At 41.9% G+C, this 19,649-nt stretch overlaps 1 protein-coding gene across 1 annotated transcript in view; it reads left to right on the top strand.

Moving 5' to 3' along the window:
- GRPR (gastrin releasing peptide receptor) overlaps nucleotides 1-18,275 on the top strand; it is a 314,572-nt gene extending 296,297 nt beyond the window's left edge. Inside the window, exon 3 of the mRNA XM_040421782.1 lies at nucleotides 17,883-18,275. Within this exon, the coding sequence (XP_040277716.1) occupies nucleotides 17,883-18,275 (393 nt within the window). The remainder of the gene's footprint in view (nucleotides 1-17,882) is intronic.
- The last annotated feature ends 1,374 nt before the right edge of the window (nucleotides 18,276-19,649 follow it).

Consider the following 19,649-nt stretch of genomic DNA (forward strand, 5'->3'; position numbering starts at 1 on the left):
AATGGGAGTGAGACAAAACATTTTTTGAGCATTCAATTTAATGAAAACAAGGAATAAACTGAAACAGGCTGTTTTTCAGCTGATCAAAAGTTTAGGACCACATGCCTTTAAAAGGCCAAATCTATGCAAAGATGTGGATTCAGTAATGAGTAGCTCCGCCGTTATTGCTTATCACTTCAAAAAATTTGTTTCGGCATGCTTGATGCAAGCGTTTCCATGAGGCGAGTGGTAACATTTCTCCAAGTGGTGAAGACGGCCGCACGAAGGCCATCTACTGTCTGGAACTGTTGTCCATTTTTGTAAACTTCCCTTGCCATCCATCCCCAAAGGTTCTCAATTGGATTTAGATCAGGGGAACACGCAGGATGGGCCAAAAGAGTGATGTTATTCTCCTGGAAGAAGTCCCTTGTCCTGCGGGCATTATGTACTGTAGCGTTGTCCTGTTGAAAAACCCAGTCGTTACCACACAGATGAGGGCCCTCAGTCATGAGGAATGCTCTCTGCAACATCTGAACATAGCCAGCCGCCGTTTGACGCCCCTGCACTTCCTGAAGCTCCATTTTTCCACTGAAGGAAAAAGCACCCCAGACCATTATGGCGCCCCCTCCACTGTGGCGCGTAGAAAACATCTCAGGTGGGATCTGCTTGTCATGCCAGTAACGTTGGAAACCATCAGGACCATCAAGGTTACATTTTTTCTCATCAGAGAATAAAAGTTTCTTCCACCTTTGAATGTCCCATGTTTGGTGCTCTCTTGCAAAGTCCAAACGAGCAGTTCTGTGGCGTTCAAGGAGACGAGGTCTTTGAAGACATTTTTTGTTTTTGAAGCCCTTCAGTCTCAGATGCCGTCTGATGGTTATGGGGCTGCAGTCATCACTAGTAAGGGCCCTAATTTGGGTCGAGGACCGTCCAGTGTCTTGACGGACAGCCAATTGGATCCTCCGGCTCAGTGCTGATGACATTTTTTTGGGTCTTCCACTTGACTTTTTTGTTCCATAACCCTCAGGATCATTTAAGAATTTAAGAAATTCCAAATGACTGTCTTACTGTGTCCCACTTCAGCAGCGATGGCGCGCTGTGAGAGACCCTGCTTATGCAGTTCAACAACCCGACCACGTTCAAAAACGGAGAGTTTTTTTGCCTTTGCCATCACAACATGTGACTACCTGACAGAAAATGACAATGAATCCACATCTTTGCACAGATTTGGCCTTTTAAAGGCATGTGGTCCTAAACTTTTGATCAGCTTAAAAACAGCCTGTTTCAGTTTATTCGTTGTTTTTATTAAATTGAATGCTCAAAAAATGTTTTGTCTCACTCCCATTTCTTCTTGTTGCATGTTGAAGCTTTACTTGGAACCTTGTTAAGATCCAGCCATACTAAATATGATTTTTTGCCATTTTTCAAGTGGTCATAAACTTTTGATCAGGACTGTATGTCACTGTTAGGGCTCATTCAGACGGAAGTAAGCTGTCCACAAAAATGCGGATCCGTTTTTTTGCGGACAGTTCAGCATTTTGCTGACCCATAGACTTCAATGGGGCAATGTACTGATTTTCACTGACAAGTATAGGACATATTTCATTTGTTTTTCTGAGCAGAGCAATGGAAGAAAATGGCCTATAGAAGTGAATGGGACAGCATATAATCCGCAAAAAAAATGGATCCGCATTTTTGCAGACAGCATACGGCCGTCTGAATGAGCCCTTACTGTGACATTACTTATTTGTCTTGCTGTTAAAGGGGTTTTGTCTCTTCAGGAAATGGCATGTATTATGTAGAGGAAGTTAATACAAGGCACTTACTAATCTATTGTGATTGTCCATATGGCCTCCTTTGCTGGCTGGATTCATTTTTCTATCGCAATATACACTGCTAGTTTCCAGGGGTTATGACCACCCTGCATTCTAGCAGCGGTGGTTGTGCTTACACACTATAGGAAAAAGCGCCAGTCTATGGACACTGCAAAGTTCCCGGCCACCAAAGAGGCCACCCTTTTTCCTATAGTGTGCAAGCACGACCACTACTGCTGGATTACAGGGTGGCCGTAACCATTGAAATAAGCAGTGTATAATGTGCTAGAAAAATGAATCCAGCCAGCAAAGGAAGCAATATGGACAACCACAATCCATTAGTAAGTGCCTGTTATTAACTTTTTCTACATGATAAGGCCTAACACACACGACTGTAGTTATGGTCCGCATCCGAGCCGCAGTTTTTCACTTAAATGGGGCCGCAAAAGATGCGGACAGCACTCCTTGTGCTGTCCGCATCCGTTGCTCCGTTCCGAGGCCGCGCAAAAAAAATATAGCATATCCTATTCTTGTCCGTTTTGCGGACAAGAATAGGCATGTCTACAATGTGTCGACCGTTCCCGTTGCGGAAGGCTCACAGACGGCTTCTGTTTTTTGCGGATCCGCGGTTTGCGGACCGCAAAAAACGGCACGGTCGTGTGCATGTAGCTTAAATGTAATTTGCTGAAGTGAGACTACCCCTTTAACAGCAAGATAAATAAGTAATGTCACATTGACAGTGGCTGTGGGTAAATGGATTAGAGCCGGTGGTAACAAACAGCCTAGTATATAACATACTGCACAGGTGAATTTATTTTATAAAAAAAACTGTCCAAAAATTATTATTATTCAAATTTCTCTACATGATAAATGTCACTTGCTGAAGTGAGACAACCCCTTTAAAGATACTTGACAGGAGTTGCATAGGGTTCTATAAGACCTCAGAGTATCAAACATGACTTTTCAGGCAATTGGGAACTTTTAATTTCCAAACTTATTTGCTGTGAATAAAATCTGAAGGTCAATTTAACCGAGTTGGACCAGAAATGATTTTTGACAAATTCACTCTTTTCTAGTCAGTATGCTTTTATTCTTTTTGTACGCTGCTGTGAGCAGATTTAAAAGTAATTCGTATTTGCTGGACAATCACTTTAATGGATTTTTTTTTATAAGTGTTTCAGCCCATAAAAAGGCATCGAGTTATAAACTTGACAGATGTTTGCCAAAAGGGCACATTTTTGCCATATGTCTGGCCAATAGAAGTCTTTGCATAATACATCCCAATACCTTTTTTCTGGATCTAGACATACCTGCATTCATATGCAAAAAGCTTGTGAGCTGCCTCTGCATAAAATGACTGCACAATTCTCTCAGTCCGGATCAGCGAAGGCCGGTGTTGGCAGCAAAGCGCTGCAATTTCTGACCCATGGTAAATAAATGGCAATTGAAAAATTAGCTAATTGCATTTCTGTATAAATATTATCTAGACAGAAATACACTTTAGCTTCCTATGATCAGTAATATAAGCCTAAGTCAATTATAACACTTTCCATCGCTTTAGTTAATGAATCGCTAGCGATCACCATGAATAATACAGTTGTGAGGCCGGTTTCAGCGGTCATGCTTCCTATGTAGGTAAAATGAAATACTTCTTCCTGGCACTTAAAGCATGAAATAATGCTGTATGCTTCCAATTACTGATTTTATGGCAGACATAAAAAATGGGCGCACATTATAATATTATGAATTGGAACACTGAAGGGAGTTCTGCAAGTTCTTGTTCAGTTATCTTGTTATTGCATTTTTTTCGTGGACAATATAATATCTGATATAGGATGAGTTACTAACCCAATTTACCTTGGAACCGAACCTGAGTTCGGGAAAAGTTTTTTTTACAGTAGAAATTGATTTCTGAAGATATTATGCGAAGTCTCGCGAGACTTCGCGAAGTAATAACTTTGGCTCATGGGAGCCAATACATTCTAATACTGTACGGAGCGCTCGCTCCATACAGTATTCAAACAAAGTATTATGCGAATCGACTTCGGATGTTTTATCCGAAGTTGATTCGCTCATCCCTAATATTTATGAGTGTCCCAACTTTTTTGGAATTGGGGTTGTAGTTTGTTAACATTTATTTTTTTAAATGATGTAGTCTGTAGTGAATGTAATCTTCTTACCGGTGACTGTATTTGTCAGTTATAACCTCCCTTCTGATCCTCAGCTATGTCATTTGACCAGTACTCTGATATCTCACTGACACAGGACAGGAAGTCAGTTACTTCTCTATTCATTCCTATGAGATGGACGTTGAGGCTCCCATAGGAATACATAGAGAAAATGGCTTCCTGTACACACATAAGATGCTTTGTTATTTGGAAAGTCAGAGTGCTGGTCACATGACACAGATGAGGATCAGAAGGGAGGGGATAACTCACTAATGCAGACACTGGTAAGAAGATTACATTTACTACAGATTGCATCATGTACCTTTGTAGCAGGTCAGAAAATAAAAAAAAATTTAGTTCTTCTTTAAGCTGAAGAATCCCTGAGTATGTTAGAAATATACCTATGTCTGACATGAATGCTGTGGTTTACCCTAAAAAACAATTTTATATCTACAGTATGTTAATTTCCTGTGAAAAAAGCCCAAGGGGGCTGTCCTAGTGGAGACAAGCCGTGCCCATTATGGCTGAGCCCTGCACCTCCCCTCATCCTTAAGTCCCCTCCCTGCTTCTCTGATGTCAAGCAGACCCTGCATTATAATCTTGTGCAGGCACAACAAGATGTCACTCATAGGCCTCATGCACACGACCGTTGTGTGCATCCGTGGCCGTTGTGCCGTTTTCCAGTTTTTTTCGCGGACCCATTGACTTTCAATGGGTCCGTGGAAAAATCGGAAAATGCACCGTTTGGCAGCCGCATCCGTGAGCCGTGTTTCCTGGCCGTGAAAAAAATATGACCTGTCCTATTTTTTTCACGGCCAACGGTTCACGGACCCATTCAAGTCAATGGGTCCGTGAAAGAACACGGATGCACACAAGATTGGCATCCGTGTCCGTGATCCGTGGCCGTAGGTTAGTTTTTATACAGACGGATCCGAAGATACGTCTGCATAAAAGCTTTTTCAGAGATGAGTTTTCACTTCGTGAAAACTCAAATCCGACAGTATATTCTAACACAGAGGCGTTCCCATGGTGATGGGGACGCTTCAGGTTAGAATATACTAACAGAACTGTGTACATGACTGCCCCCTGCTGCCTGGCAGGTGCTGCCAGGCAGCAGGGGGCAGCCCCCCCCCCTGTAGTTAACACATTGGTGGCCAGTGCGGCCGGCCCCCCGTCCCCTGTAGTTAACTCATTGGTGGCCAGTGCGGCCCCTCCCCTGTAGTTAACTCATTGGTGGCCAGTGGGCCCCCCCCTGTAGTTAACTCATTGGTGGCCAGTGCGGCCGGCCCCCCTCCCTCCCCTGTAGTTAACTCGTTTGTGGGCAGTGGGCCATCCCCTCCCTTCCCATGTAGTTAACTCGTTGGTGGCCAGTGGGCCTTCTCCCCTCCCTCCCCCTCCTAATTAAAATCTCCCCCCTATCATTGGTGGCAGCGGAGTGTACCGATCGGAGTCCCAGTTTAATCGCTGGGGCTCCGATCGGTAACCATGGCAACCAGGATGCTACTGCAGTCCCGGTTGCCATGGTTACTTAGCAATTTGTAGAACCATTATACTTACCTGCGAGCTGCGATCTCTGCGTCCGGCCGGGAGCTCCTCCTACTGGTAAGTGGCAGGTCTGTGCGGGAGCTCCTCCTACTGGTAAGTGACAGGTCATGTCACTTACCAGTAGGAGGAGCTCCCGGCCGGACCTGTCACTTACCAGTAGGAGGAGCTCCCGGCCGGACGCAGAGATCGCAGCTCGCAGGTAAGTATAATGATCCGTTTGAAATTGCACCATATTGTGTCAACGTCAAACGGATCCGTCCCCATTGACTTGCATTGTAATTCAGGACAGATCCGTTTGGCTCCGCACGGCCAGGCGGACACCAAAACGACTTTTTTTTCATGTCCGTGGATCTATCACGGTCGGCGTGGCTATCACATACGTGACACAGAGGGAGGGAACGAGGAAGGCCCTGCCCAAGTGAGAGGGAAGATGGTGACCCCTGACTCACCTGGCGGCTGGCACCTGGCTGCCCTGACGTCCCTAGACGGGTTCCTCACCCGTACGCCGATCACGTGCCTAAAGCCCTGGCTTTCCCTGAGCTGAGCCCTAGGTAGTGAACAGGGCGATGGGAACACTAGTCCGCACCACTAACTCTAAGGGAAAACACCAAGGGGAGGACAGACAACACAGACTCAACATATATTCCCAGGTGGGCGACAACAGGAGACAACAATAAGCCAAACAGGGATCCGGAGGGTAGCACACAGGAACAACAACCAGGATAAACCACTCCAGTGGGTCAGTATAGATGTCCAGGCAGGAAGCTCTATAACTGGCAACTAGAGAAGTGTGAGGGGAGAATATAAGGAGGTAGGGAGTGGCAGACACAAAACAGCTGAGGAGGAGAAGCTACGGATCCCTGAGAGAGACAAAAAGGATAGCAAGGCAAACACAGAAAACAATAACTAAGAAACTCCATGATCTTTAGATATAGAGCGCGCAGCCACCCGCTGCGACTTCCTGACCCCGGGTATAACGGAGTCAGACGTGGCTCTTGATACCCTCGTGACAGGATCCTCCAAAAATCAAGGAAGACCCACGGACGAAAAAACGGTCACGGATCACGGAAAAACAGAACCCCGTTTTGCGGACCGCAAAAAAATACGGTCGTGTGCATAAGGCCATAGTCTGCGATCCCTCTGCTGGCTTCATCTTCATTTAACCTACTGTGCATGTGCAGTAGGTTAAATGAAGCGGAAACCGGCAGAGGTATTGCAGACCATGCAGGTGCTCAAGTGACATCTTGTTTGCCTGTGCGAGATGACAGCGAATCTGTTGGCAGCTTAACATGAAAAATCGTGCTGACAGGATCCCTTAAAATTATTCCAATTATTATTAGTAGTATTTTTTTTTAACCCTTGCCCTCCTCCTTCTCTGTCGTGCACCCTTTATCCTTTAACTATTATGTCCTCGGTTTCGGTAAAAAAAACAGGGTCATAATGTATTTATGTAATTTATCTTCCTTCAACCCATAATACTAAGTGAGGGAATTCCTTGCTTCCCCCGGAATCTCACATATTGTTTATGTTTTCTCGTCACTCCTACTAAATGATCCTAATTCTAGTCTCATAACATTCACTAGTGACTCATCTACCATTTCTCGATTAGGGGCCTCCTTTTTTAACAAGTTACATAATATGTTTTTTTTTTGTAACCAGCAACACAGTATGAATAAAAAAACTCTCCTTTTGATTAATACTAGTGTGGAGTAAAGCAAAGCATTTGAAGCGGAATTTGGATTGAAGTTTAGGAAAACTTCAATTTGCAACTAAGCCAACTTCACTCACATTCATGGTAACAAATCAGGATTTCCTAAAATAGCAGTTGCACTTGTTGCAAAGTGAAAGTAAGAAGCCCGGGAATGCGAGATCACCCATAATGCTGTGCAGCCAGATAATCCACAGTTAGCCATCCCCTGTGATGTCACAGCCCTATAAAAGCCTCATCCCGTGCAGTCTCCGCCATTGTCCCGTGAGCTAAGCATAGAGAGAGACGTGGCAATTGCTCATACGCTAGGGACAGTGTTGCTGCAATAATCCAGAAGCTATGTTTGATCCATCCACCATGGTCAGCAATCTGGTCTTAACCCTAATAATTTTAAAGGCAAAATACTACTAGGTTCATAGTAGGGAGGAATCCTGGACCTTATGGAGGGATCCACATGGGATAATGGTCATCCCTGTTGTGGGATCTATTATCTCTGGTACCATCACACAGGGGGATAGGGGCTGATGCATACATGCTCCGGTTCCCCGATCCCCGCTGGGGGGAGACAAAGCAGACCCAAATGACCACAGCATCTGAAGGATTAGAAGGACATTAGTGCTAGGTGTATGTTCTTTAAAACAGCAGACACCCAGCAGCCATGGTTCCTGATGCACGTGCCAGCAGGCAGCATTTTTAAGTGCCTGGCCACCGACATAAACTTACTGTCAGCGGACTGGAAAGGGTTAACTTCCAAGCCTTCACACTGAGATTGGGCCACCAAGTGGGAAGAAAATGATTAGGCAGAGTTGCCTGTATACCTGATTTATAGCGATTTGTGATGAATTAATTTGGAATATATATATCTTGCCATAATCTAATAATAGGCTTACATTCCTCACAATGAAACGATGTAGCTTGCGGTTTATTGCATTTGGGACAAGATCTTGTATAGTACCGAAAATATCTCTTTATTGGAATAGTAAAGCCGTAATATACCAAATAAACAATCGTATACTGCATTTCCCTCCAACACTCTCACACCATTGTTTCATACACAGTTCGAACACCTTTGACTAATCTATCATTGATGACTTCTTTGGGAGTTGAAAGATTCATCTCCTTCTTCGATGCTGCTGAATGTTTGAATTCCCCTTTCACCTGTTCATTAAGTTTTAAAACTCTATACATCTGGGTCGGGATAAAGGTCATTTACCAGCCAAGAAGGTATCAAACGGAGAATTAGATTTGAGATAATCTGCTTTTCTTAACCTGCTCCTATAAAACTTATTTAATTGTTTGTATGTGAAGTAGTGTTGACTTTGTATCCCATATTTTGCTTTTAGTTTTTCCAAAACTCATAATACGCCGATCTTGGTCAATAATGTTCCTTGCCCATAGTAATCATATCTGTTCCCACTATGTAATAACCGCAGGAATAATCTTCCTAGCAATGCTCAGATGTTCACTGATCTTCAATGTTTTGGATACATTATAAGGCAAAGGGCACCATTTCCTTATCAGTATCCATGTCTTCTTGCTGTCCCCGGACAACCCCGTTCATTAGTCTGTGGATATTTTCCATAACCAGTCTACCTGTCGCAAATCCTTTCTGTTCTTGGTCAATTAATGTATCCAAGACTTTTTGTAGATAGTTTGGCTTATATTTTAAGGTCTACGTTCAGTATAGCTATGGACCTGTCGCCATTACAGTATTCAGAATTACATCCCTCCTTTGGTAGGCGAGTAGTCTGATCTTCTAGAGTTAGGGTAATTAGGAAAGATACATTGAAATTCACTGGCTATTTCTTTTATTTTAAAGAAGGAAACATTAGATTTGTATTAACTTAATATGGGATTCATCTTTGCATTTCTATATTAGAGCTTGTATATCTTGGCCGATTTAGCATTCAGAGTTAGTTCATCTTTCTTCAAAGACTATGATCTGAAGGTAGTTTATTTCTTTTTCTCTTTCCTTTTTCAGATGAGAGCCCAGAGACATAAAAAGACCTCTGATAAAAGACCAAACTTTTGGGTAGTTAGTACTTTGTGTGTTTTTAGCTTAAAAAAATTGTAATTAATTCTCTAGCATTTTAACATGTTGGGGGTTGTCCGTGATGGTTTCATTTAAATACCAAGACCAGGGATGAGTGAACTTCTGTTTTTAAAATCGGCTTACAAGGTTCGGGTTCGGTTTATCTAAGAATTCCGTTATGAATTCCACTACTGCGGACCATAAATTATGGTCTGTGGTAGCAGAATACATAACGGAATTCTCAGATAACCCGAACTCGAACCTTCTACCCCGAACTTGAAAACATAAGTTCGCTCAACACTAGCCAAGACCATTCTTGCTTAATTGAATCAGGGAAAATTATGTGACTTTGGGCAATTTCACATGAGCATATTCATTCCGGTCATATTCATTCAAATCCTTGTCTTGCAGGATTTTGTATTCTCTAAACATCATATAAATCAAGGGGTTATAAGTGCTAATTTAAGTTTCTCTCATTTGGAACACAAACCTGCTGAATGTAACTATCTAATTGGTTCCTATGCAGAGCATAATTATTAACTTTAATGAGTGTTTGTTTGGTTTGCAGTATGTCCTTTCACAAATACAAGGTGCCCTTCTGCATCAGCAAAGGTAATTTATATTGAGAACAGCGCATTCTTATGAAGAAGATTCCTTACACTTTTGGAGGCTAGGCAAGGATGAGTGCTGTGGTACCACTGAGAAAAGTGGCATTTGGATACATTTGTAATTTTGTTACCCTTAAAATGTATTTTCTGTTTTCATGATCCCCATAGTAAAACCACGTATGCCCCCACAGTGAGATTTCTGAAAATGTATTTTTTTTTTCTTTATTAAGAGAAATAATTTTTAATAAAAAAAAACATGCTCCACCTTACTCACTTTACATAACTTTTGTATTGGAAAAAGTGGAACACATGCTTTAGAAATATGACCCTTATTTTAGTTACCATATTTCTCAATGTATTTATCAAACACCCAGCATAAATAGATTGAATCTCTCCCATACTGTTCTAAAGCCTCTGCTTCCCCTCACATAATATATTACAAAGCTGTCTGCCTATAGTGACCACTAGGGGAGCTTAGTGCATAGAAATGTATACAGTGACTGTTGCACTTAAAGGGGTTGTTTCACTTCAGCAAGTGGCATTTATCATGTAGAGAAAGTTAATACAAGCCATCAGCGGTGGTCGTGCTTGCACACTATGGGAAAAAGCATCAACCTCTCTGGTGGCCAGGACCATGGGAGCTCACATAGGCTGGTGCTTTTTCCTAATGTGTATAAGCATGACCACTGCTGCTGGATTTCAGAGTGGTCAAACCATGGAAATGAGCAGTGTATAATGTGAGGGAACATTTAATCCAGCCAGCAAAAGAAGTAATATGGACAATCACAATACATTAGTAAGACCTTTATCTACATAATAAATACATTAGTAAGACCTTTCTCTACATAATAAATTATATTTGACAACCCCTTTAGTTCTCTCTATTAATGTCTGCAGGAAATTGTCATGAATCTATGTAGGGAACAGGAGAAGCAGTTCAGTACCAAGCCCCATCTCCCAAGGCTCCATAGCAGTCCTATGTTATGCCTCCATGGTAGTTACCTCCCCTCGACCTTTCCTGAGAAGTGAATGGATGTCGTCCCTTTTGTTAAGAGAAATTAATCCCTTAATATTTTAAGATGTTAATTTGTATTAAGCCATATGTAACTAAAACTAAATTGATAAAGATATTAAACACTTTAAAAATGAAGTTATGCCATATGTAAAGGGTTTTTCCATTACCTATATTTTGATTTTGATGGCCTATCCGTTGGATAGGTCATCAATATCTGATTGGCAGGGATTCAACTGTCACCCCATCAATCAGCTTTTTTTTTCAGTAGCTCAGGTGCCTGAAATAGGCAGGTGAACTAAACAGCTCCATCCACTGTTTAGTGGACAGTGCTGGTTACTACAATGCTGCAGTAACCAGCACTATCTAGTAAACAGTTGATATGTTCAGTGGGTGTGGAACCACTGTGACAACCAACAAGTTTGATGTTAGGCTAAACCTAAGGCATTTTCCTGGAAATCCCCTGGTATTCACCCTTTAACCCCTATGCAAAAATCTGGACTTTGCTGCAGGAGAGCCACCAGGCTGGTACCTCCTGGAGTTGTGGTTGGCAGATGACCCATAGGTGAAACTCGTAGTCATAGGTTGAGGTCAGGGCAAGCAGAGTTTGTACGAAGCCATGAAACAGATCTGACGCTTGGGCAAGCACCAGTGGGTCAATACCATAATTACGCACAAGTCTGTTCAGGCACTGGAGGGTCAGAATCCAGGAATCAGGCAGAAATCGGTACATTGGCAGACAATCAGATACAGCACACCTTAGCAGGAACTAGCAGATTACTGAACCTAAGTGGGCTTCTTATTAAGTGGAGTTATAGAAAAGGAGTTTAAGACAAGGAGTAGGAAACTAAGGTTGGATACAATTTCCTTGTGTGTTGTTGGCTTAATCCTAGGTAGTCCTTCAACTACAGCAGACAGGGTCTAATTCTAAATCATATTTACTGTTTTACTTTTTTACTGTTGTAATCCCCATTTAGTATGTGTTGCACAATTGACAATGCAGTCCAGTGCACATCTTGCATGATGTATGCAGTCCTGGAACAGCCGTTCGAGGGTGTATATCTTTGTTCAAGAGGTGAGCAAATTACCCGTTTGGAATCGCAAATGAAGTCTCTAAACGGGCAAGTTGCAACACTGAGAGGCATTGACAATTGGCAAAAGAGTTTGCTTCTCACCGAGCAAGCACTCTTTGGGGTAGATGAGGGGGAGGGTGACAGAGAGGAGGCTGAGGAAAGTGAGGTAGCTAGCTGGGTAACAGTTAGAAAGCGGGGTAGAGGGAAGAGTGCCAGGGAGGCTAGCCCTGATCTGACACACCCCAACAAGTTTGCACGTTTGGCAGATGAGGGGGTTGTCAGTCCAGGGACGGCACTGCTGCAGCCGGACACTTCCTCTGCAAGTCAGGGGAATGTCAGCTCCAGTAAGCAGGGAACCAGGAGAGCAGGGCAGGCCAGACAGGTGCTGGTAGTGGGAGACTCCATTATTAGGGTAGGGAAATCTGTCACAAACACCGTGATCGCCGAACAGTGTGCTGTCTTCCTGGCGCTAGAGTTCGACACATCGCGGATCGGGTTGACAGATTACTGGGAGGGGCTGGAGAAGATCCAGCAGTCATGATCCATATCGGAACCAATGACAAAGTTAGAAGTAGGTGGAGAGTCCTTAAAAATTATTTCAGAGATTTAGGTCGAAAGCTTAGGGCAAGGACCTCAAAGGTAGTATTTTCCGAAATACTGCCTGTACCACGAGCCACACAAGAAAGGCAGCGGGATATTAGGGAGATTAACAAGTGGCTCAAGAACTGGTGTAGGAAGGAGGGGTTTGGGTTCCTGGAGAACTGGGCCGACTTCTCTATCGGCTACAGGCTCTATCGTAGGGACGGGCTGCACCTCAATGGGGAAGGGGCAGCTGTGCTGGGGAGAAATATGGCTAGAAGGTTGGAGGAGTGTTTAAACTAGGGACTGGGGGGGAGGGAAATTACATTATAGGAAAGGAGGATAGTGCAGATAGAGACCGGGGGCAAGGTAGTGGGACTGGAGGAATGGAAGGAGGGACTAGAACAGTTCAGAAGGAAAGGTGTAGGGTAAAAAATATACATAAACCTCTCAAATGTATGTAAACTAATGCCAGAAGCCTGACTAATAAAACTGGGGAGCTGGAATTAGTGATGTGTGAGGAGAACTATGACATAGTAGGAATAACTGAGACATGGCTGGATGATAGCGATGACTGGGCAGTTAATGTACAAGGTTACAGTCTGTTTAGAAAGGATAGTCAAAACTGGAGAGGGGGAGGGGTTTGCATTTATGTAAAGTCTTGTCTAAAGCCCACACTCCGTGAAGATATAAGTGAGGGACATGAACATGTGGAGTCACTGTGGGTAAAAATACATGGAGCTAAAAACAATAATAAATTACTAATAGGAGTTTACTATAAACCACCTAATATACCAGAGTCCACAGAAAATCTACTACTAAACGAGATAGACGAGGCGGCAAATCATAATGAGGTGGTTATTATGGGGGACTTCAACTACCCAGATATAGACTGGGAAACTGAAACTTGTATATCTCATAAAGGTAACAGATTCTTGGCAATAACCAAAGACAATTACCTCTCCCAACTGGTTCAGGACCCGACTAGAGGGACAGCCATACTGGACTTAGTATTAACCAAAAGGCCTGACAGAACAACAGACGTGCAGGTTGGGGGACACCTGGGAAATAGTGACCATGAAGTAATACCTTCCAATTATCATTCAAAAGAGCGTTTCTACAGGGAGGAACAAAAATACCAGACTTCAAAAAAGGCCATAGGCCAAACTAACTGGGACAAAGTCCTCAAAAATAAAAATACAGCCACAGAAATGGGATATCTTTAAAAGCATCCTAAAATCTCATTGTGAGAAGAACATACCATATGGGAATAAAAGGTTAACAAAAAGAAACCAATGTGGATAAATAGAACTGTAAAGAAAGCAATAAATGACAAAAAGAAAGCATATAAATCACTAAAATAGGATGGTAGCACGGAAGCACTGAAAAACTATAAGGAAAAAAATAGAACATGTAGAAAACAAATAAAAGCGGCCAAACTAGAGACCGAGAGATTAATTGCCAAAGAGTAAAACTAACCCTAAAATGTTCTTCAATTATATAAATGTTAAAAAGTATAAATCTGAAGGTGTCGGCCCTTTAAAGAGTAATGAGGGGGGAGTCGCAGAGAGCAACGAGGAGAAAGCAAAGCTGTTAAATATTTTTTTCTCCAATATATTCACTGAGGAAAATAAACGGTCAGATGACATGCAGAATGTAAAAATAAATTCCCCATTAAAAGTGTCCTGTCTGACCAAGGAAGAAGTACATCAGCGACTTAAAAAGATTAAAATAGACAAATCGCCAGGACCGGATGGCATACACCCCCGTATCCTAAGGGAATTAAGTAATGTCATAGCCAGACCCTTATTTCTGATATTTGCGGACTCTATACTGACAGGGAATGTCCCACAGGATTGGCGCATGGCAAATGTGGTGCCAATATTCAAAAAGGGTCCAAAAACAGAGCCTGGAAACTATAGTCCGGTAAGTTTAACATCTGTTGTGGGTAAACTGTTTGAAGGTTTTCTGAGAGATGCTATCTTAAAGCATCTCAACGGAAATAAGCAAATAATGCCATATCAGCATGGCTTCGTGAGGGATCGGTCATGCCAAACTAATTTAATCAGTTTCTATGAGGAGGTAAGTTCTAGACTTGACAGCGGCGAATCAATGGATGTCGTATATCTGGACTTCTCCAAAGCATTTGACACTGTACCACATAAAAGGTTAGTATATAATATGAGAATGCTCGGACTGGGAGAAAGCGTCTGTATGTGGGTAAGTAACTGGCTAAATGATAGAAAACAGAGGGTGGTTATTAACGGAACACACTCAGATTGGGTCACTGTCACTAGTGGGGTACCTCAGGGGTCAGTATTGGGCCCTATTCTCTTCAATATATTTATTAATGATCTTGTAGAAGGCTTGCATAGTAAAGTATCAATTTTCGCAGATGACACTAAACTGTGTAAAGTAATTAACACTGAAGAGGACAGTATACTACTACAGAGGGATCTGGATAGATTGGAGGCTTGGGCAGATAAGTGGCAGATGAGGTTTAACACTGACAAATGTAAAGTTATGCACATGGGAAGGAATAATGCAAGTCACCCGTACATACTAAATGGTAAAACACTTGGTAACACTGACATGGAAAAGGATCTAGGAATTTTAATAAACAGCAAACTAAGCTGCAAAAACCAGTGTCAGGCAGCTGCTGCCAAGGCCAATAAGATAATGGGTTGCATCAAAAGGGGCATAGATGCCCGTGATGAGAACATAGTCCTACCACTTTACAAATCGCTAGTCAGACCACCCATGGAGTACTGTGTACAGTTCTGGGCTCCTGTAAACAAGGTAGACATAGCAGAGCTGGAGAGGGTCCAGAGGAGGGCAACTAAAGTAATAACTGGAATGGGGCAACTTCAGTACCCTGAAAGATTATCAAAATTAGGGTTATTCACTTTAGAAAAAAAGACAACTGAGGGGAGATCTAATTAATATGTATAAATATATTAGGGGTCAGTACAGAGATCTATCCCATCATCTATTTATCCCCAGGACTGTGACTGTAACTGTAACGAGGGGACATCCTCTGCGTCTGGAGGAAAGAAGGTTTGTACACAAACATAGAAGAGGATTCTTTACGGTAAGAGCAGTGAGACTATGGAACTCTCTGCCTGAGGAGGTGGTGATGGAAAGTACAATAAAAGAGTTCAAGAGGGGCTGGATGTATTTCGGGAGTGTAATAATATTACAGGCTATAGCTACTAACGACCCGTTGATCCAGGGAGTTATTCTGATTGCCTGATTGGAGTCGAGAAGGAATTTTTTATTCCCCTAAAGTGAGGAAAATTGGCTTCTACCTCACAGGTTTTTTTTTTTTGCCTTCCTCTGGATCAACTTGTAGGATAACAGGCCGAACTGGATGGACAAATGTCTTTTTTTCGACCTTATGTACTATGTTACTATGTTACTATTGCTCAGACAGAGAATGAGACAAACAGCACAGCCTAATAGCTACACACAGAACCAAAGTTAATAATGCAGAATGAGGTGAGGTTCAATGGAATATATCCCCCAACAGACACACAGGAGACTGGCGCCTGGGTCGGTTCCAGAGCTCTGGAATTGCGATAGACGAAAGTTGAGTACATCAGTGATTGTGCCTCCCTGAAGTAGCATGACAGTGGTGGGCACTGGACACAACCGTGACAACAGTCGATGGAGCTGTGTAGTTCTGGCCCCTGTTTACTTCACAAGAGCTACTGCAGAACATCTGAATGGTGGGGGTGCTTTGAGTTTGATCCTTGCCAATCAGATATTGATGATTTATCCTATATGTCCTGAAAAAAACTTTTAATGAAACAGGTGGTAAAGTGTGTGGGGGGGGGGGGGGGTGTTAACCAAAACAATACCAACAATACACTGTCTATTGTAACTGGTTTAATAACTATGATTTTTAGTGAAAGTAGAGAATGTTAGGATTTGCAATATTAGGCTGGAAATTGTGGTAGGGACCTGAAGACCTGATATTGGTCCCACTCATAATCTATTACACTGCTGCAGAGAGAAAGAGGGTTGACATGTGGGCTTGTGTCCAGATTAAACTATTTCATGGTAGCTCTTCCTGTTGAAAAATATATTAATCTACTATTACCACAGAGGTAGATTGTAGGGTGTCAGACCCAGAGTAATCAGTAGCCCATATATTGTTTTAGTAATTCCAGTCCTGAAGGCAAGCAGCCATTTGTATTGCAGTTTATTTTCCTGAAGTTTCTCCTGTAGAGGCTTTAAATGATGACTATTGTTCAGAGAGAAAGCTATTATCCAGGTAAATATGGATAGCGCTCAAAGGTTTCTCTCAATGACTATTCCCATAGCCCTGAGGTTTCCCAAAAGGGTTGAGGATATTTGCTTAGGTATGCCTTCATTCTGAAATTCTTATTTCTACTCTGATTTTTCTGATCTTCAATCAAGAGCATAGACCGGTTCAAAAGGTCTCTTTGTTGCTGCAGTTTGTTTTTTAGAATGTTAATATCGTCTAAAGTTTCTTCTTGCGCCATTTCCAGATAATCTATAACCAGATCTGGCAAGTCAACTCTTGGTAAGACTTACAGTATTGGCAGTGAGAAATGAATCTACAGAACCACTGTCATAAAACTGCACAAATATCATTGGGAGCTGTTCACACAGTGCAGTCTGATAATGTAAAACAAGAACATAGCCCGGTCCCAACTAGAAAATGGTAGTTAAACAGATTAAAGATTAGGTGTGGCAGAAAAGTAATGGCAAAACAGCGGCTTAATAGCAAATGATACTAGGTACCCAGTCAATAAATGTAAGATAGCAGTCGCTATATATATGTAGTCCTCTATATGTAGTGCCAAAAGTCAAAGCCGATTGCACCTCACTGAAATGACACAACAGGTATAACTGAAGATATATATAAACTAGCATGCGCTACCACAGATATTAAGGATCATAAGGGACGCCCAGATGACGATGAACAGCAGCCTTCAGGCTGCCTTTACTTGCAGGTTCTCAATTTAGGACAACATAAGCCAGCGCTCCAGTCACCTCTGTGACTGTGCTATGGGTGATGTCAATCACCAAATCAGGAGAGGGTGCATGCTGGGTATATAAAAATGTTGTTTTTAGTCAGTTGTACATGTCTGGATGAAGGGCCCATATGCAAGTGGCCCGAAACGCGTCACATTGTGCTACAGTTTCTCCGTTTGTACACGTGGATTTTAATTGAATATGTGAAAGAATAAAGCATTGGTTTTTAAGGAAAAGGAGCTGGATGTTTTTTTGCTATTCCTAGAGTATAAAAGCTGTATTACATAGGCACTTTATAAAACCAAGTCGATATTTATAGCACAATAATTTATATTATAATTTTATTTTATTTTTTTGCAGATTGAATCTCGCAAACGACTTGCAAAAACAGTCTTGGTCTTTGTTGGACTTTTCGCCTTCTGCTGGCTTCCCAACCATGTCATTTATTTATATCGTTCTTACCATTATTCAGAAGTGGACACTTCCGTCTTGCACTACATAACCAGCATCTGTGCTCGTGTCTTGGCCTTTACCAATTCCTGCGTTAACCCATTTGCTTTGTACTTGTTAAGCAAGAGTTTTAGGAAACAGTTCAACAACCAGTTGTTCTGCTGCAGGCCAAGACTCATTGTGAGGTCTCAGAGCACGGGACGAAGCACCACCAGAATGACCTCGCTAAAAAGCACCAACCATTCCATAGCCAGCTTCAGTCTGATCAATGGCAAGAACATCTGCCATGAAGGTTGTGTATAAAGGTGCCACCTGGACATTTGTAAATGTGTTCCTTGAAAAGGGTTGTTAACCAGTATCTGTAAATAGTACAAGTGTTACTGTGGAAGGCCGAATGTTACTACTGGTAAAGTCAACTTATCATGGCCCAGCTACAATATTTCAGGAATTCGGAGTAAAAAAAATTATATATTTTTTCTAGATCTGCCATTTATATGCGAGATGCAATAGCAAAAATATACTCTGTTCTCTCAATTAAAGAGTATCAGTCAGCCCTCTGGACATATCTATGCTAGTGAAATGTCTTTCTCCATAATATAAGAAGTTTGGAGCATCTGTGTTGTACAGTTCCTTGGTTAATCCTCCTAGAGTATTACGAATCAATTAAAAGTTGGGTTCTACCAGTCTGAGAAATGTCCCTACACACTATGACCCTGTCCAGTCAGAGCTGAAAGTACTAAATTAGATTGTGTAGGGACGCACCCTTAAGACAAGGGTAATGGTAATGCTTTATTATTAATCTATTTATAAATAAACAGGAGGAATAACAGAGTAACAAAACACAGTGCAGATTTGTAAAAAAAATAAATACAACATTGTCTAATGGGGAATGCAATTATTTACTAAATCATAAAAGATTTTATGAGAAGAGGCTACCTGTATACACTTTTGTTGATTGAAGGCACATTTCATATATCCTTTCCTTACAGATATGTATGTACGGAGTCAAGGTCCTCTTTAATTATGTTCCCTGAGAACATTGGCTGGGCCATCATAGGTTGGCTATCTGTTGTATAAAGTCCTATTACCCATGCTGCTAGAAAGTCAAGAGGAGAAACTATATATCTATGAATAAGTTATTACAAAAGTGCAAGGGGAACGGGTGAATTCTCTTTTTGCTATATTTTGTCCTATAAACCCTTGCTTAAAACCTTCAGGTTACCATGATGTGGACATTCAAGATTTAGACTCTTCCAGGAATCCCAAGGAAGTTCGAAGAGCCTACAGAAATATTGGACTTTGTCATTGCCTCTTCCCCCTTCCAAAATATTATTACTCAGAGGGTTGGAATGGACAATATACTGAACTTTCCTATAGATGGATTACTTTCCTTTCCATGTATATAACAATTTCCAGTTATTACACATGAATTATTAAGTATTTATTTTCTGAATACAGTTACTAAGTTATACAGAGTGTTGTTTACTGGCACTGAAGCCATTGTTTGAACTCTAGCTTGGGAAATATAATAAGACTGAATGTGAAATTAAACAGGAGGCAATGTACTAAACATAGGCAGGTATAAAACATAAGCACAAAAGCCATATAATGGTTGTGTAAGGATAATATGCATGAATGCCATATGTTCGTAATACAGGCTGGATTTCCACACTCAGT

This window comes from Bufo bufo, chromosome 3 (genome assembly GCF_905171765.1).
Source record: "Bufo bufo chromosome 3, aBufBuf1.1, whole genome shotgun sequence".
In the NCBI taxonomy this organism is placed as follows: Eukaryota; Metazoa; Chordata; class Amphibia; order Anura; family Bufonidae; genus Bufo; species Bufo bufo.